The 21,387-nt window shown below is 35.1% G+C and overlaps 1 protein-coding gene across 1 annotated transcript; it reads left to right on the top strand.

Moving 5' to 3' along the window:
• The first annotated feature begins 995 nt into the window (after positions 1–995).
• On the top strand, positions 996–14,672 carry LOC149777860 (indolethylamine N-methyltransferase-like). The gene is made up of 3 exons (XM_089938944.1): positions 996–1,260; positions 8,952–9,153; positions 14,076–14,672. Exons 1-3 carry the CDS (start codon positions 1,107–1,109, stop codon positions 14,521–14,523), a joined length of 804 nt encoding a protein of 267 aa, XP_089795070.1. The 5' UTR covers positions 996–1,106; the 3' UTR covers positions 14,524–14,672.
• The last annotated feature ends 6,715 nt before the right edge of the window (positions 14,673–21,387 follow it).

Below are 21,387 nucleotides of genomic sequence, written 5' to 3'. Positions count from 1 at the left end.
TATCACAAGCCTAGCATTTATAAATTCACACATAAGCTAAATCTATAATGTGGTTTAGATTTACTTTGAGTTAGGCTTGGAAACAGGTTGGCTTGTTGGTGACTGCCTGTCACAGTTAGATTTGCACTGGAGATCAAATGCGTAACTTGGGCTGCAAATGAGCTGTCGACTTGGCTTACGTATTTATGTGTGTCTGCTACAGAGGTAAATATCTAAAAATCTAGACGGTTGAGGGGTGATGAAAAGTATGCTAATTTGTTATAGTACTAGTGAACTTTATTTATGCATAAAGCACATACTGTTTCTTTGAGCTGCCTTGTCACAGAAAAATATCAAACATAGCTATTTCTTGTCAAAAATGAATGTAAAATTTAGGGATTGGTGGCAGTGTTGGTTCAGTATAAAAACCACCAGTTGCACCAGGAATTAACCTGATTGCTGCAGTCAGATCTCACATGTATGCTTTCTACAAAAATTATTAGTTTGTTTTTATTTGTATCTTCAGTGTAAAATTATTCTCATTTTTCTGTAATTGGTCATTGCCCGGTGAAAATTCACCAGATAAACTGTCCAGTGAGACCTTAATGTTGAGCGCTCGTACCATTTTACTAAGTCTTTGCTATGACTCAGCTGGGGGTTCGACCTCCCTCATCCGAGGCGGACGCTCTAACCACTTAGGACACCGGAGCGATTGTAAAATGGAGATAAAATAAAGATGCAGTTAACACACGTAGAGCACTTGAAGTAGTGAGCTGAGTAAAATCTCACCATAGATAAACAGTGTATATCAAAATACTATGTCTCTATGTCCATATGTGCGTCCATCTGTGTGTGAATTAATGTTATCATGAGGTAGATAATTTTGTTGCCCGGGACAACGATGATGGCCCAAAGGGATTTTGTCTCTCCCCCCCCCCCTCCCCAGCGCTTCCCTCCCACCCCCTTTAGTACGCAACTGGAGACACCACAAGCTATTCAAATGAATTAATATATGCAGTCGAAACAAAGCACAGCAAGGTCGTGTCTGTGGTTACTCGTACTTCGTGAAGCACGGTAGTGTGGACCGTGTGCGCTCGACAAAGTTCAGTGTAACGTGAACGGGAAACATGTCTGCTAAGACAGTATTAACGACCCACAGAGATGTCGATTTCGACCCGGAAACATTTATATCGACGTATTACAGCAGCGTTGCAGGGCATGAGGAAGATGGAGATCTAATAAAATTCTTTCTGGATGGGCTCAGCGATGCGTTCAAATCAGGTAATGGCTATTTTATTTTTCTCACTGTCATTGTGTCTATGTACCAAGAGCCTATCTTCATGAAGTCATTCAGGTCATGTAGGTGTTCAGTACGAACTCTATCAGTTATGGGTATTACTTTGCTTGATTCCAAGTACCTATAAATGTAGATTGTTCACTTTATCTAGGAGTTGCAAACATCCATATTCCTTTGAAAGTTCATTATATACACGCACTTAGAAATAAATGCTTACAAGTCACTGTTCAAGTACGTCGACATTTTTGGACAAGGTCAGTCTAAATGTGTGATCAAGTACAAACCGGACTGAAAATGTCGTGCAGTGTAATATCGGAATGAGAGCTGTTGATATTGTCAGGAAAGTCCTGCTTCCGTGTTATTTGTCATTAATTCATAGATGATAAAAACGTTTTTTTTTTCTTTTTTTATTTAACCTCGAAAAACGCGTTTTTTTACATTTTTATTTTTTTGCGTTTTTTATATTTGGTACTTTTATTTTTTTATCATTGGCCATACAGGCGGTCCTCTGTCATACTCTAGATAACAAATATCGATCAATAATGAATCTATGATGCTAGCCTACGATACCTTACGTAAACTTTAAAACTGGTATGTAGCGTGTAAATAAGTAAAATATTGATTTTTGTGTTGCCTAAAAACTACTGGAACGTTTTGTTTGTTTTTTTTTTTCGTTTTTTATTTATTGAGAAAAAAATGCGTTTTTTACGTTTTTTATTTTAATTTTAACGTTTTTAACATCTATGGGACTCATTATTAGACTCGACGTCAGCTTTGATTGAACCGGTTTTGAAACTGTTATGATAAGCCCCAAGACTGTGGATAGTTTCTATCCATGGTATTAAGAAGATGAATGACCCTATGTTCATTATATCTATATACAAGCTTATTACTTCATGTAATTTCTGGCCACAAATAAACATTTTAAACGGTTTTATAAGCGGTCCATAGCAATAATATATCCCATCTTTCTAAATTGACGTCTCCGAGAGTGACGCACCCACATCCATTTTTAATTATTGTAAAAGCTAGAGGTGCAGGGTACACCGGTTTACCGCGGATTTTAAATTTTTTTTAATTTTTTTTTTTATTATTTTTTTTTTATTTTTTTTAATGTGGTACGTACTACGGTATTTTCATTGTAACAGTAGTTCGGTAGTTTCCGAGCAAGGAATGTACGGAAATACCCGAGTAATCTTGTTAAGAATTTAATAATACTAACAGCATGTTTTTATTTTTCATGACAAAATAATTATTAAAACAAAAAGAATTATCATAATTTTTTACAAAACACCTGAATTTTTAACATATTAGTTTTTAATATTATAAATATATTTATGCACATTTAATCACGTGTTTGATTCGTGTCAGGTTTGCCAAGGTGTTAGCCAAATGGAAAAGAAAGCTATTCGGGCTAAGTCCAACTATTGGACAAATTTCGGTTTGTGAAAGAAATATCATTTTTAGTTGTTTACTCATTTATGTTAATGTGTCAAGTACCTGTATTCCTCTGTAAGACTGCAAATCAAAGATTTACAGGAGAGCATTTCTTTACGTGATTTCCATGTCCTCTGATTTTTTTCTCGTTTGTTAAGTCTTCTTCGCAAGGTTCCGATATGTTAACCCTTTCTACACCTTTACGGATCGAACAAATACTTTATTGCTCTTTCCTAGCGACATCTATTGGACTTCATGAGTTGACTCCCTTAGTATATAATGCCAACTAACCAATCGCGTTTAACAGCGGTGCAATGTACATCAGCCAAAATAGGTGGAGGCAATTGACTTCATAAGGATACTTTGTATGTTACGTACCATAAATAAGACATTACGTGTTTATTTGAGTGAAAGATATTTGTACAGACACGGGCCGGCAGTGGAAAATTGCTTATTTATGAGTCCATCCAGGTTGTGTGTTCCCCTTGTCTCGATTATGTGAGGACAGTGTTGAAATTTTAACAACTTGGTCTTGGTTGGATGCGGTGGCTTGCCGCCGCATCCAATGACATTCACAGACCAACATTACAGAAATATCTGCTCTATACGCCAAAATGTAGATAGGGTTTACATATAGGAACCTTAGCTTGCGAAGATATTAAGTGTGTTTTATATCTACTAGCCCTTTCTGATAACTGTCTTGACCTGCTATCGGCATCGTACTCAACTTCCCCTGCCTATTACATCAGTAGTGTAGAACCACTCCGGTGGCCTATGTGGTTAGAGCGTCCGCCACGTATGCGGCAGGTCGCGGGTTCGAACGCCGGTCGCTAGGCACTCAGCATTAAGATGTTAATGTTAGGACTGGTTGACCTGGTGACAGCATAATGGGACTGGGTAGGACATGATGCTCTATCTCTGCGGCATGATTCCCTAGTGCTAGACATCACTATAAACTGCCATATTACAGACATCGTAGCGATATGGCTAAAAACATTAAAAGCTACATTAAACGTCCAACTTACACACAATACACATTCAATAGTGTAGGTGATAACTGCAATGACAGCACCTGCTATTTTTATCAACCAGCTCTCTAATGGTAGCACAATGTCTTTCACTTGGTATCAGCTACAGCGTAAACCTACGCATCCAACTTTAGTTATAGACTTTAGATTACAACTTATTCAACAGTGAACATACACGTGACCAATTTATCTGTTATAAGGTAATGCCTATTGAATTTTCGGATTTTCAGGGGTAGGGGTGGCGGCTGCGATTATATCTGAGCTTTTCTTTCTTCAGTTATCTTAATAATAATAATAATAATTATTATTATTATTATTATTATTATTATTATTATTATTATTTCTGCAGTCAAGAGCCAAATAGTTTTTGGATGCATTTTTACAAAATATTAAAACCGACATTAAATATTGAATTCTCTTCTGTTACCATGCATTATGTTTGTTATTTAGATTTCAAAATTCTCTAGTGGTGAAATATGATTTATTTACATCAAATTGAGCAAATATAGTAGGCTTTTCTCCGTGTCAGTATCCACCATTGAAAGTCACGGGTCACAAATTTGTTGCAGGGCAGTAGTATAGTTTGACGATCAAGAGGCAAATGGGACCCCAATGTTAAACAACGCAAACGTTTCATGATTTTACTATTAGGCCCCGATTTTGAAATATATGCTTGTAACAGCGTTACTTTATGTGTCGGTCTGCACTCTAACCAAAATACCGAAATTATGCCAAATGTTTCAGATGCTGAGTGGGTTTTTTTTCTGTTTAGATTGGAAATATGTGTATGCACTCTAAATGAAATGTTCTAAAAAAGGGCGGATGTTCTGTTGCTGTTTACAGAGGTTGTTAGTAGATATCATGTATGAAGAGAGATTTTCAAGGTTATTATGGTATTACTAGTCGAGGTGTTTAGGGTGTGCTTCCTACGTTATGTTATTTATAAGTTTTTAGATATGGCCTCTTTAAGTTTTTTTTTTATTAATGTGTTGAGAGATTGAATGTTATTTATACTTTATTTAACAAGAGACCGGAGTCCTAGCCGGTTACTCGGTTCATTAAGGACGTCTAGGACATCCGATTTTGCGGTTTCCTTAGTTTTTGATAGGTGATTCGTCAGTGAATTATTTATTAATAATTTATAAAATTGAATGATATGTTATGGGTTTTTATGTGGTGGCTTCTAAATTTATTTAGCTAGTTACTGGGTCTTTTGGTTTTGTGGGGATAGTAATTATATTTTTTTCCTAAGTCCTGCTGAGTCTATGAATTTATTTATAATTTTATATGCTGATTGTTTATTTTTGTTAGAGTCTATAAGTAACTCTGGGTATGTGTGTGGTGATCCAATTTCTTTTTGGTTTTTGATAAATATTTTCATTGCGGGTTGATATTTTGGGCATATATTGAATACGAGGTTTAGATCTTTGGTGGTGTGGCAGTTAAAGCAGTTAATGGTTGATAATTTGGGTCCTATAAACCTTCCAAAACTGCTTCCTAGTTCAGTTTTTCCAGTTATTATCCTGTTTATGGTTTTCTGTTCTAAATAGGTACCCTTAGATAGCTGTATATTCCTATCTACGGGTTTTTGGGTGTTTCATGGTGTTTTTTACTTTTTGTGGAGGAGTTCCAAAAATCTTGCCATTTTTGGTCTATATATGTTTGTGCGAAGCTTAGTGCTTCTGTAGAGCTATAGTTAAGCTTGATATACTTATATATATATATATATATATATATATATATATATATATATATATATATATATATATATATATATATATATATATATATATATATAGATAGATAGATAGATAGATAGATAGATAGATATACCCATACCGCCCTACGATCCCCCATTGCAAATTTAAATCTCTACCCTCTTCCATATTGTTCCCACCCTCCCCTGTTGTTCTTTGTTTTTGACAAACACATTACCCTTCACTTTACTTTCTCATAATACCAAATGTATCACTAATGGAAAGCAAAAGGAGACAAAAGCAGCCACCATGTTTTGCAGCATTATGGGGCAAAGAGAAATTAACAATGGGCTACCATTTTTTCACTTTCTGAAGACAACAATAAGTTCATGTAAAACAAAATGTCTACCCTCGTCTAATAATATCCCGAACATCCCCATCTCTCCTATTTTGAAACATTGCGACCATCCCATTCACTCAGGGTAGTATGTAAAGGAAGGAGTATACAATAGGATTTAAACCACTTGTAAACAGAACACATTTCTTTATATCCATTACCACCTTATGAGCCGTGTGATGTCAACACACGCACACGCACATACCTTTTTAAAAACAAAACTACCAACCCATTACTACTCTCAAAATCCCTTTAATTTGACTAGTGGAGTGCACGAAGAAAGACGGCCGTTGTTTTAAACGAAAATTGTGTGTGTAGAACCGGAGTATCAAATCAAGCACAGTATCTCAGCTACAAATGTCACACGTTCAAGATTGGCAAATGTTACGTTGATTAGCTTCAAATAATCATATCGGAAGAATTTTTGACCTGTGCCAGGTCTTAAATGTGTTGCAATTCTGCTAGCGTACTGTTTAGTCAAAGTTTCTTCCATCACGTGTTTATACAATTGAGCTATAAAAAAAAACCACATCGTATATTGATTGATAAGCACACTTCCAATTATGTCAGTCTCTTGATCTGTAGAATGTCTCGTTGAGAAATCGCTTCTGTATAGGATTAGGAAACTCTTGTGTCAATCAACGCTACCTGTGGGGAAAACGTAAAATATCATTCCCCTAATGTCAGCGAACCATTCTAAAAGCGTTTCAATGATAATACCTAGTGTCCGGAAGTTTCATTGGTCAAATAATTGAGGATCGGTAGATGGAGAAACAGTATAAAGAAGAATGGATATGACAAAAGTCTAGTCCATGGAAATTGATATACAAAATTCCTTCTCTCAGTTAGTAAGTAGTATATGGGAATTCTGGATCTGTAATTTTTTTTAATGGGCATTTAGCACTGATGCTATAGGTTTTGGTTTTGGATCTACGTGATATGTAACGTGGGATGTAATGTACAGAATGTTCATAAGGTTTACCTTATTGGTCAATATGTACTCTAACGTACAATTTAATGTCAAACACCCAGTTATCTACTATCCAGCACGCAATTTTGAATGGCCAATGACGTGAGCTGTATTTTATTCCAACTTTTAAAAAATGACGCGTTTTTATAATCCTATAAACGAGAATCACAATAGAATTTCAAGTACATCACAAAAGTTCATTTTGTTATTCATCTTAAGCTTTCTTCTTTTAAAATTCTTCTTAAAAATTAGCTCTTCTCAGTTTCTTCTGCTTTTCGTGCATTAACTTTCTTTTTAGAAAACTGTTCCTTTATTTCTTCTTCATTTTCATCCATTTTTCTTTTATCACTTTCTTGGGGCACTCTGTGGCCCAATATCCTTTATCTTGACTATGATTGTATATATCGTTTTGTTTGTCTCTTGTATCTCTTGTCACATGGACATTATGAAACCCAATATTTTTTTCTCCTCACTGAAATAACAAGTATTTTGATTTGTATCTACAGAGGATTAGTCTGAGTTGTTGCAGAAGACCGCTTGAAAGTGTATTTTTTCAGTGACTATCTAATTCACCGCCCAGAAATATCATATGTTGTGGCTCTTCCATATCAACATATTGAAAATGCAGGATTGTATTCTCTTAGTTAGGGATATATAGACTTATTTTGTTTTTGTTTGGTGGCATTAACGTCATTTTACTGCCAGTATAACTTTTGGAAGAAGAATCCTAAAAAAATCCTGGGAAGAACCACCCAGCCCACGGGAAGGTAATATCAAGCTTTCTAACATACCCACATATACCGAGCCTGAGACTCGGTTACCGGGGGCCACCTAGAATTTTATAATATGAAAATATACATATTAGATGAACGGTTCAGAAATACTGAAGACACGTATTTTCTTATTGGGTTCTATAACATTCTATCAGTAAACCAATTTTCATTTCGTAAGGAGCAGATCGAATTGGACCGTTCAACTAGGCTGATTAAATCCCAAGAACACTGTATTCAGCACGATCCATTCCAAGGACATATCCTTTTTAATTATGTACCACCATTTTGTTTCCATGTTTAATACTCTTTGCGTTGTGCTGGATTATTTGTTGTTGATTTTAGTCTATATGTAATTGCCTATACATGTTGATTTCAACTGGTTAGCGGTCATGCCAGCTTATGGCATGGTCCTTCAACTGAACTGTGTTTTGTGATTTATTTTGTGTGACTCTCTGAAGTTGTAATATACATACAGTATTCATTAGTTCCTAGCACGATTTGATGAAACGTGTTATGTAACTAAATGTCAAAACCACAGCCATGTTCTATCCAGTGAAATCCAGGCACTGTTGAATAAACTATATAGTCTTTTATCTTTTGGGATGAACGTGTTCATATTATATGAACTGTGTATGAACAAAATATGATGAAACTTGTTATGTGGCTTTCTTTGACTGTAATTCCAAACGAATTGGGAACAAGCGAAATACCTATTTATTAGGTGATATGGGCTCAGATTGCAGAGGGGCTTTATTTTTCTATAAATATGATATGTGGCTTTTACATGATCAAGATCTCATATGGGAATGTACATGCCGAAATCCAGGCAAATATAAATGAGATTGGTCTGAACTCTGATTTACTGAACTTTGGACAAGCTCGATTCCTTATTTTGCCAACATTTCCCTTCAACAGATTTGAATCCTCCTTTCTCCCTCTATGCCTGAGGATCATGCCAGCTGCAATATAACAGTTCTATTACACAGATTTGATTATTCGTGATGGTCCTGAGCATTGTGTCTCTTCTTCGTGCCTGACGTGTCGTTTGTTTAGGGTTGGGGTGGGGGGCGATACCGAAAAATTTGCATTGCTAGGTTATAAAAGGAACCTCAATTTTCGTGTGGGAGGAAGGAGGAGCGGTAAGGTTAGATTGTAGAAATTAAAGATTTCAGAACACAACAGTGTTGTCTTGAAAAACAACAAATGCTAGACAAAAAGGAGAAATAGAGACATTTTTCGGTACAGTATCATGAGACTTTTGTTAAGATTCTGATGAAATGTTCATTAAGAGTAAGCTCAACAGGCATGGCATAGTCTGGGTATTTGTATTCCTCCAACAACAAATAACGCAATATGCTTATATTCCCTTTCAGGAGCAATATCAGGGGCACAGATATTGGATATTGGCACAGGACCGATCCCGCATACTGCATTTTGCGCCGCTCCGTGGTTTGAGGAGATAACCCTAAGTGACTTTTCCCAGAAGAACCTTGACTTTCTTAAAAAATGGAAGGACGGAGAAATCAATCACATGGGCCCTATCCTTAATTACCTGGTTCAGGTAGATAAATCAAGGTTTGTACATAATGGAAAATAGTTCACAGGTGTAGTTAAGTACCGTTAACAGTTTTGATCCACTGGTTCCGCCTCCCTTTTCAGTTGTCTCAAAATTTAAATGTCTTGCTTTCATTCAGTAAGATGTATGCAATTTTAATCCATAGAGAAAACAAAACAAATTGACGTACAAAATATTTAAAGAGCTTAATTTGTTATTTTTCCGTTGTCATGATATATAACTATTTTTTGCTCAGATATGGTAGTATCAGCACTTGCATCAGCATGACTGGAATACGTTTAATGGAATTCACACACTTTCTCTAACTCCTTCTCTCAGGACGTGGTCAATTAACGTAATAAAGTATTTTGCCCTATGTATGCTCTTATAATTAGCACCCGTGTTCAGCACTATTCTCCTCTTGGAGTGCACACTGCATTTCAGTATCAGAAAATGGTTTTTCATTTCGGGCTAGGAAAAAGATTGTGTCAAATATGGCACTAACTTTTTTCTATCATTTTATCATTAATGCGATGCAGCCAGGATATCAAATCGGTTGGTTCCACAATTTTGACGAATAGATTAGCTTCCAGATCAGGAAGAATTGGTTTTTCAATCAACTTAAATTTTAAAGGTATAAAACAAACCAAAAATGTATCTTTCTGCCGTAATATCTATTTCTCCTCAATTTATTATAATGCAGCATGTTTTAAACGTAAATCATATTTAGATGGCAAATATAACAATATAATAAATAAATAAATTAATTAATTAATTAATTAATTATTATGATTATTAGTATCATCATCATTATTATTGTTATTATTATTATTATTATTATTATTTAACGAGGATAACACATTTGGTCATGAAAGAACCATCTGTCATGTGGTCTTCAATTTTGAAACGGGGTTATGCTATAAAAACATAAAGAAATTAAAATGTGTCACACACTCAAGTATCATCGCACCCTTACTCACACAGATTAAAATGAAATATGTGTAACCAGACTGGTCAACATATACATATATGAACAATATACTATACACAGATATACACATTTTAGCATAACCCAAGTCGTACATGCATACATCGAATAAAAAGTGCACATATTCTTTCTGGACCCAATGATAAATTTTCTTTTGTGATACTTTAATATACCATTCCAAATGCTCTATAATGAGACTTAAAAAAAAAGCCAGAGAATTTGAACTGCGTATCCTCAGGAGTAAGGAATTCAAAATGGTAGGTACTGATACAGTGAATGAGCTTTGTACTGGTTGGTTTTCGACACGGAAGTCGGAGATCGTTGTCAGTTGTTGATCAGATATTACACTCAGCATTGGGTTATCTCTAAGTTCAGTTAGGTAATGGGTTATAATCTGGTGAAAGATCGTTTAAAGACTGCTATGTCATGATTTCTTTAAATTAAAGAATACGTTTTGCATAGATGGGCATTGTATACATGAAAATAAAACATTCTGTGGACTCATAATATGATTACAATTATTATGGCGGCCTGTTCTGAGGTGTATCAATTCTGGTTAGGTTATGTTTTCCCATACGATACAGCCGTAATCTATCAGTGTTGGTATATCTATCTGTATGCATACACACACACACACACAGTCAGAGTATTGTCGTAAAATGATAAAGGAAGAGCCGTATATCTGTCACATCTTTTAAAAATACAATTCACAATCTTGTTTTAGTGTCCTTTACAAGTTTGCTACCAGCTCTGTTGGTCATAGGCACGGAGAATTTATCAGGAGGTCTCTTGTCCTTCATATGTCGTTCATCTGCCTATTACAACCAGTTAGTTATCAATGTTCCTCCTAAGCACACACACACACACACACACAAACACACAGACACACGCACGCACTATGAAACATATTACGGTATAGTTGTCCTAAATGAAAAGGGACATCTATTGTGGCTGGCACAGCGGCTATTTTGAAATTGGCATGGATGGGGTTTTCACCAGGAGATGTTTTATGACGTCTAATTGGTTCTAAACAAAAATGGTGCCGCTTGCACATCCAATGTAGCCACCACAGCTGCCATCATGAAAATCTTGATGTCGTTACTCCTTCTGAATGGATATTCATATCAGCACGGAGTCTTTACTAAAAGATTCCGTATGAACTTTTGTTGGTCTTTTATGAAAACGGTGCCGCTCAGACGTCCAATATGGCCACCTAATTGCCATATTGAGAATCTTGTTGTCACTACTTCTGAATAAATGGTCACATAAACATTAGGTTTTCACTGAAAGACTACTTATGCTGTCCAGTTGTTCTTAAATACACAATGCCGCCGATCTGAAAGACTACTTATGCTGTCCAGTTGTTCTTAAATACACAATGCCGCCGATCTGACCGCCAGTATGAACATCTTGAAGATATTGTTATCGCTTCTTCTCATGTTGACATCGATCTTTCGCCTAAAGATTTTGTATAATGTCAAGTTGGTCATAAATGGAAATGGTGCACATCTGATAACCAGCATGGCAACAGCAGCAGCCATCTTGAAAATAAGGTTATTGTTATTCCTCGAAAACGAAAAGTTATATCTGCATATGGTTTTCAGAAGAAGGGATTTTAATAGTTCTTGCTAGTCCCAAATTAAAATTGCGCTGATCTCATGTTCCGTATGGTCACCATCGTGGCCATCTTGGAAAATTGTAAAGCAGCTCATCTTAAATCGATAGGGTTTTTCGACACTTTTTTCATCAGAAGAGTTTCTACTCTGTCTAGTTGGAACTATGTTAAAATAATGCAAACTGGACATCAATATGACAGCCATTATGGATTTATGGAAAATAGAGTTATCCTCCCAAATAGGTAACCATATCATCAGTGTTCTTCATTGTTGCCAGTCCTACATCCAGTATGGCTGCCACTACGGCCATCTTGGCAAATTTGTTGTTACTAATACCTCTGAATCGATGGTCGTAATGACACTTGATTTTCGCCAAATGACTTCAAGATATTTCTGTATGGTCCTAAATGAAAATGAAACTTGTGCCAATCTGACAGCTTATTTGAAAATTCTTTTCTCGCTGAAGAATATTGGAAATATTTTAAACACTCGGCAGTTAAACGAAGAAATTGTCTTAACTTGAAGTACTGGAAACTAATGTCGACTGTAGAGCGTCAAATCCGTTTGAGACTCTTGCTTTAGCATTCGGTGAAAGCATACAGTTGGGCATTTCGATATAACATGACCTGCACAAGATAAGCGTTGCCCTTAAATATTCTTCTTTAATCATTTTGTAACGCGCAAATCAATTTAATAATGTTATATATACACACGCACGCAAGCAAGTTTTTCTGACAAATTTATATTGTGTTTATCTCTGTTTTTTTCATATCTCGCTTCATCCAATTATGGCCAGTTTTCAATCATAAGATCACACCCTTTATGATGTACCACTGTTCATCCATTTTTCAACATAAAACTCTTGGATAAGTATCCTGCGTTTAGCCTCAAACCCTCTAAATTACAAAATTAAGGTAATCACTTTACAGCTTTATGTTTACACGTGTCAGTCGGGGTCCCGAGTGGCCGAGTGGTCTAAAGCGCTCTCCGTTACGGATCACTGCCATCTCAGCTCTGTCTGCGTTGGTTCGAGTCTCGCATTCGGCTAATGTGGGTATGTGAGAAAGCTTGCCAGTAGCTTCTCGTGGGTCGGTGGTTCTTTCAGGGGTTTTCCCGGGTTCTTCCTCCACCATTAATACTGGCCGCCATGTATAGCCTATCGTGTGCTGAAAAATGGCGTTAAACCCTACAACAGCAACAGCAACACATGTCAGTCTTAATCAGATTTCTCGGCAGGCATAATTGCAAAAGTCTTTACACTGGTGTACCGGTTCCGTTCCCCAATACACTTGCTTCTGTAATATGTGTAAGGAAAACGTAAAAATTCCCTTTCCCCATTGCAGAAACTTTTGTTCTTACAAAATGCCAGATTTCGACAGTTAAACAGTATGGGGATGTTCATAAATTATGTGTGCATGGAGGGGTGGGATGTGGTTTGACAAAAGCGTACACCTTCGCGTGGAAAGGGGGAGGGGGTGACTGTTAATAAGTACGTACGTTCTGCACCGTCATGGGGTCCATATATCTCAGCTATATAAGCTCATGTACTACAAGAGTCCTAATATTAATAGTAATTTGTTACTTTCGTTTTCAAGCATTAAAACTCATTCTGGTTAAGTTTCTTTACGTAGTATTAAAACTTAAAATTGCTATTTTTTAAGACTATTAAACTTCATCCATCAGAGTTCGATTGTCCCAGCTTCTTGTTGGAAGTGGGGATGTGAAGCACAAAGCGTACGTATGCAATGTATGGGTGGTTTTTAAAGTGTACGCTGTTCAATGGCAGGATGTAGGGGATCGAAACTGGTCGATTTTGTGCGTACGTACTTTATGGATGTCCCCTGTGTGCGTTAGACAGCCTTTCAAACGGTAGTTTTGTTTTTCTCTTGGTAGAATCACGTGAGTAGTGAATGGGGATACCCTAGCGTCAATGGGACTTAGCATTACAAAACCCCAAGGGACACTCTAGCGTCAATGGGAAATTTAACATTACGGAAAACCCTGGGACACTCTAGCGTCAATGGGAATTTAACATGGGAATTACGCGTGTGTTTTCATTCTCATTTAGTTTTAAATGGTCTTTCCTAGTGGATTGTCAGCAACTCTAACTTCTATATACCGCACTCTCTGCAGATCAGTCATGAGCTTGTTTCGAACAAATAACAAAACTCCACTAAAAAGATATTGACTATAAGATTAGTCCATTAATGGAATTCTCATTTCTTGTGTGGCACATATCAATAGCTGTTAAACGTAATTATGGTTATCACCTTAATTGAGAAAATTATTATCTTTTATGTTGTTTGGGTTAAACAAAAATTATTTTTATACCATGCAGCAGCTCTGTGGAAAGGCGGCAAGATGAACTGAAAAGGAAGGTAACAAATATTGTCAAGTGTGATGTCACACAGCCCAATCCCGTGCTTTCCACTCCGGTAGATGGTGTTATCTTCGATGCCATTACGTCATCCCTGTGCTTAGAATCAGCATCTGTCACCCTCGACGATTACGCAAAGTCTGTCAAAAATCTAAGTGGTCTCCTAAAACCTGGTGGTCATCTTGTTTTAGTTGGGGTATTGGAGGAGACGTTCTACAGGGTTGGAGATTTCAGGTTTAAATGCACGTATATCAGAAAGGATCAACTACAAGACATCTGGCAGAAAGAAGGGTTTGAAATCCTCAGCCTGAAAGATTTCAATGACACTTGCTTCTCCCACAAAGCCGGAAATGATTTCTCGGATTTCCAGAATGCCTTTGTTATGATAGCGAAGAAAATAGAAGACTGAATTGTTCAACTACATATTTGAAAATATTCCCAGACCAAACGTTGAACTCCACGTATAATCAGATAATTGTATTTTGCTGCCAATGTATCTCTATAATTTTAAGATAGATAACGCTCTGAAGATGCATGCCAATTGCACAGAAGGCTATACATGTATCATATGCTGTTTTGCTCAAAGAATGGCATGGACTCCTGCCGTTTAATAGGTGGACTTCATTAAGGTATTTGACGTTGTGATTTCTCACAACGCTGCATACTAGAATCCCAGTAGTTATTACAGGCAATGAGCGAAAAGTATGTAAGCAAATAAGTGTGTTCCGTTATATGTCATTTTAACAAAAACTCCAGAAAATTCAATAAAATCTTTTTTATCTTTCTCAATCTTTTTAAGTACGTACCAGGCTAGGAAAGTGTTTTCACCTAATGTGATAACTGTCAATGAGATTGCAACTTTCCACTTCTGTACTAGTTCATTATTTAATCTAATATTTGATTTGAACACTCGTATGGTGGTGCATTGGCTGTCTTTGATTGTATTGATGCATTTTCAAACACACAATATGGTAATCATTTTTGTTCCTATATTTACTAGCAATAAAACTATTTCTTTCTAATGTTTTTGTTTGTTTGCTTATTTGGAGTTTTTTTTAAATTAACGTAAACAAGAAAAGCAGTAAAGAAAATTAGTGATTGATATGTTAGTTACTACAAAATTCCTTACAATTTATACTCATGAAAATTAACACACATAATATAGATATACATAACAGATTGGACTCATTTATGAAATGAAGTGATTTTAATTGAATACTACAAACTAACAATCAAACTCAAAAAGGTACATGCAAAATGAATGATACAAAAATGATAAAAAGATTCATGCATTAACAAATAATATAAATTGTACAAAAGACTGAGGAGTTTTAAAATGGACGCAAATTAATATCAACCGTTAGTAAAACACGTATCTACAAAATGAAAAGCAGTCATTCTTTCATCGCTGTGTTTGGCATCTATCTTTAGTATCATAACGTATTTCGTAAACCATTTCTTGATTTTAATTACGTCAGCATTATATAGATGTATATACAATAATCTTTTAATACCGGTCCCTCACTTCACCTCATCTCACGAGCGTGGTATATACTTGGATGGAACCTGCGCATCTTGTTTTTCAAGATAGAATTATTTCAGTAATAAGTAGATACAATTCTGCTGACAGATTTTAAAAAGTGTTTTACATTGTATGATCTTGTTTCAGACCTTCGGAAAATAATTGATCGTGAATCGCGTGCCGTACTAAATGGATCCTTGCTTGAATCCCACCATCGGATAATCCTAGAATGGCTGCTTTAGTATGTCCTTAGACAAGGCACTTTACTTAAATTGCCCCAGCCCTAAAACAATACTGCGTTAGGGATAATACCGTAAAACATCAAAGGAAACCCAACCAAGTATATAATCAACCTATACCAATTTGTGTGTGGTTGTGTGTGTGTGTCCAATATCTAATCAAATTTCAATGTGTAGCACTTTAGGGAGAAGTGTGTGTGTGTGTGTGCAAACTGATAATGTTTCAGTGTAGTGTAAACCAATGGTTCCAGAGTATTTATGATCGGGCCATTAAGTTAAGGAATATTCCTTAAAATAGAAAATGAGAATTAATATGCAGCAGTAAAGAAAAATAAGTGATATTCAAGAAAAAGGCAAGGTTTTATTTCTTGAAGAAATATAACTAGCAGAAGATGCTATTTTAGCGAAAAGAATGAAATTGGATTCTGACTTCTAAAATTTCTGTCCCTATCGTTGTGGAGCGTAATCATAGAATTTAATAGCTTATTCATATAATTTAATAGTGTATTCATATAATTTAATATCAAGCGCAACATTACTCACGTAATGGACTGTGTTAACGCGTAACGTCTGCACCGTACATGGTCCGGTTTAGATTCCTTCGTTTCCGGTTGTCTATTTATAGTATCTCACCTAACTATTCAAGGTGTTCAAAATTTGCATTGTATACGAACTTAAGAGTTTTGTTTTATCAAACACTGGAAGTAAAGTTAGTCAGATTCGTATGTTTATTTTGTGGTTATGGTATTTGCTTCGGTGCTAAAATAAGTCCACATATATAGTTACATATGCTTTAGAATGATTGTCACCAACGGATACTATTTGTGATCATGGATATGTAACACAGATACTTATCTAGTACACTTAAGCATGTCTTGTTACAAAAATAATCACAGCCACGCTGTCCTCCAATTCACTATTTGTACCCATTGTGGTGTTCTGTCAGTTTGAAAGAAAGTCATGCGCAGAGATTGTTAAGTATGTCTCTTGTGTAGTGCGCCTCGGAGCTGAAAATGACTGCTGATAATGAATGATCAGTGAACTATCAAATTGTAGTTCCAAAACCTCACAGAACAGGAAATACTTAGTCTGGCCCATGAAACTCTTTGGCTTGTCATTTAGGGATTAATAAAACTTATCACAAGATCTTAACTTACTTCTACTGGCCAAAAATTAAAAGTGATGTTGGTAAATACTGTAGATCTTGTCATACTTGTACAATGGTAGGAAAACCAAATCAGAAACTGCACAAGGCTCATCTACAACCTATTCCTGCCTTTGACGAACCATTCGGTAGAATTATGGTCGATTGTGTTGGTCCCTTACCTAAGACCAAGTCAGGTAACCAATACATGTTGACCATTATGTGTGCGTCAGCAAGGTTTCTAGAGGCAATTCCCTTGAGGAATATAAAATCGAAAATAATAGTAATAGCTTTTATAAAGTCTTTTACTCAATTTAACTGTTCTAACTCTATCCAATCGGATTAAGGGTCAGATTTTATGTCTGGAATTTCCCAGCCTATTATGCTTGAATCTGGCATTCAGTAATTCAAGTCAAAAGTGAAATTATAGTCTGACAGAACATTAACGGAGAGAACATTTGAGATTTGTAATAATGGCGTTTTGTCTCTCTTTCTCATTCTTCAAATTTTTCTTTAGTATAGATGTTACGGACCTTACAAGGTAAAGAAGAAAATAAAGGAGTTAAATTATAATATTAGTGCTCAGAGGATCTAAATAAATTATAGGAGTACCAATATACTGAAATATATAGCCAGGTTAAACATGCAGTTTAGTTGTACATGTCCCACTCAGTGAAGATTTAAGTGAAGGAATATCATCGGGTTCTACTGGTATTGGAGTGAATAAATTTCAGAATTCAGAAATTATGAAAGATCTGGACCAGAAACGTTCACATTTGCAAGAGCAAGAAAGACATGAACTTAAACAGTTATTATTTGAATATGAGCACTTATTTCCAGATGTTTCAACAAGGACAAACACAATTTTCCATGACGTTGAAATTGTAAATTCCAAACCTGTCAAACAACACTCATACAGGATGAACCCTTTAAAGCAGGAATACTTTAAAAACGAAATTCAATATTTGCTGGATAATGTGTTTATAGAGCCCGGTAAAAGTGACTGGTGTTCACCATGCATACTTTTTCCGAAACCAAATGAAACTTTCCGTATGTGTACTGATTATAGGAAAGTGAATAGTGTGACAAAAACGGATTTATTCCCATTACCAAGAATCGATGACTGTATTGAACAGTTCGGGAATGCCAAGTATGTCATCAAATTTGACCTTCTGAAAGGATTTTGGCAGATTCCACTAACGGAAAGAACAAAGAAAATTTCGACATTCGTGACTCCAGATGGACTTACCAATATAAAGTAATGCCGTTTGGGATCAAATGGTCGCCAAGTACATTTCAGCGTCTCATGAATATGATCACCTCTGGTCTAGACAATTGTGATGCTACATCGATGATTTCATCATCTACAACGTCACCTGGAAAAAAACATTTAGCAACAATTCGGAAATTCTTTGAAAGACTCACAGATACATGTTGAAAATAATGTATCTAAAATTGAGTTCCGCCGTGCTAGTATACCTTTTCTAAGACACATCGTGGGACATGGACAAATTAAACCTATAGATGCTAAGGTCAAGGCTATCTCTGAATTGCCCGTGCCTGTTAATTAATAAAACAACTGATGCGATATTTGGGTATAGCCGGATACTATCGAAAATTTTGTTCCAATTTTTCTACAATGCTGAACCTCTGAGAAATTTACTGAGTAAGAAAAACGGGTTTTTCCTTTGGACTGAAAATGTAAATAGGCTTTTGAGAAGTTGAAAGCCATACTTAAAGGTGGGCCGGTTCTTACAGCTCCAAAACTCAGCTAATCATTTAAACTGTCTGTTGATTCAAGTGATGTTGGGGTTGGAACAGTTTTGATTCAGAAAGATGGTAATAGTATTGATCATCCAGTGTGCTATTTTTCTGTAAAATTAAATAAACACCAAAGAAATTATTCAACAACCGAGAAAGAATGTTTGGCTTTGATATCGGCATTACATCATTTTGAAGTTTACCTAAATTCAGCTCCTTCTTCGATTATTGTATTTAGTGACCATAACCCCTTACTTTCATCGGCAAGATGAAAAATAAAAATCAAAGACTACTAAGGTGAAGAGGTGAAGTTTGTTGTTACAGGAATATAACCTTGACACTAGGCACATCAAGGGAAAAGAAAATTTAAAAGCAGACACACTTTCCCGTGTATAACAATATATTATTTCATGTACACTGTGTAATTTATATGAGTTAGTTTTAACCTCATGTATAATTAGTCTGAAGTAAGAAGAAAACGTTATATATAAATAATTCATTTATTTTATTAGGGGGATGGAAGTGTTATGTATATTTAATTTATTTATATCTGATTTAATATATATTTATATAATTGTTTGTCAGTTTTAAAATTTTAATTTATATTTGTAATGTAAATTTATTCTCTAGACATGATACTTTTTTTTCAGAAAATAGTTTGACCGTGACGTTTGTTTTATAAACAGCAGGTGTTGATCTAAATCCTGACCTAGTTTCAAAATTTGTAGCAACCTTAGTAAACAAGTTCTATTTTATTTTAAAAAAGATTGGTTGTTGTCGAGGTCATGATGGGACTGACGGTTTAAGATGTCAACAATTTTATTTTTATTTTTTATTTCCTTCGGTAAAATGATTGGTTTTCGTCAAGGTCACACTGGGTGTACGTGACCTTTAACAAGTAGGTAGTTTCTATAAACTTCGAAAAGACGATCACGTGACCCCTTGTTTACGTTTTTGAAGACGATATAACCTATAGGATTTCAGTTCATTTTCGGAAGTTTAAACCGAAACCGAATTTCTCTAATACTTTTTGTATGTAGTTGTGTTCTAATCTGTCAAAAGCTTTTTCTTGGTCGAAAATTACCTGTTTCATTTATGTAATCTAGTATTGTTTTTATATTTAAAATGTTACTTTGTATGTCTCTCACTTGTCCCCCGCAAGTCTGGTTAACGTTTATTATTTTTCTTAACCCACCCATTACCCGATTAGTTAAAATCCAATTTAAAATTGTTTATTTGGTGTTGAGATGAGAGATTGGTCTCCAATTTGTAACATGTTCTCTATCACCTTTCCCTTTGTAAATTGTAGCTATGACTCCTTCTCTCATTGATTTTGACATTTGCTTTTTACTTAAAAATATATTATTGTATACTGCGTTTATGATCGGCGTTTTTCAGCGTGGAGTTTTTGATAGAATTTCACCCGAGTCCGTCTTTTCCTGGTGATTTTATCTTCGTTAGTGTAGCAATATTTGTATTGATTTCTTAGTCTGAGATGACATGATCACACAGGTCACTGTGTTCTGTTGAAATCATCTCACATTTTGCATCTTTTAGATAGTTATCAATTGTATTAAATTCAATGCTTTGTGTGGTGTATAAAGATTTATAGTATGAATATATACTGCATATTATATCTGGGTTTTTTTCTGTATAAATTACATCATTTACTCTTATTTTATTATGTACGTTTCCCCTCCCTTTCTTAATTCCACTCTTTTGTAAAGACCCTGATATTTGTTGTACATTTTTGTAAATTTCCCTGCTCTAATTATCCTTCCTTGGAATTCTTCTTCTAGTTCCTATATCCTTTTTCTCAATTGTTATCTTTTTCTTCGTCGTCCATCGTTCTGCATAGAGTTATTTTAATTTGTTCTTTATCCTTTTTCAATTTTTTTGCCCTCGTCTTAGAGTAGTGGATGGCCTTTCTTTTTATTTTATTTTTAGTGTGTCTCATTCGTTTATTATATATATGTTTTCTTCATTTGTAAAAGTTACTGATTCTTCCTTTATTGTAGTTATAAATTCCAAGTCATTGGAAATTGTGTTGTTTAGTTTCCATTGTCCAGGTCCCCATTTACAAATGATCTTAATTTTGAAGTCAATAAAAAAATCATTTTATGGTCTGATAATTTAAAATCGGTTATTTTAACATTTTTGTGTATTAGTGGGTTATGGTTAGTTCCGTAAAATGGTCTATTCTACTGGCTTGCCCTTGTTTATACTCATAGGTATATTCACGTCGTAGCAAATTTAGTCTTGTATATATATATATATATATATATATATATATATATATATATATATATATATATATATATATATATATATATATATATTTATATATATGGTGCTTTTTTATTAAAGTTATCATTTCTGATTTAAAAAGCTTATCGTTTATTGTTAATTCAGTTGTTTTTTTCTATTCATCTTCTATCCAGTTAAAATCGCCGCCTATAATTAAATTTTCCATTGTGTAATTTTGCAAATATGTATACAGATTTTCGATAAATGTTTCTTACCTCTCTTTGCCGGGATATATGTGTTGATTATATACCAGTTTTGTATTTTAATATGTATTAACCTTCCTTTAAAAAAAAAATCCTC

This window comes from Sinohyriopsis cumingii, chromosome 17 (genome assembly GCF_028554795.1).
Source record: "Sinohyriopsis cumingii isolate HCF-2022 chromosome 17, ASM2855479v2, whole genome shotgun sequence".
Classification (NCBI taxonomy): Eukaryota; Metazoa; Mollusca; class Bivalvia; order Unionida; family Unionidae; genus Sinohyriopsis; species Sinohyriopsis cumingii.
Note: the sequence above shows the minus strand (reverse complement) of the source record. Positions and strands in the feature narration are given on the sequence as shown.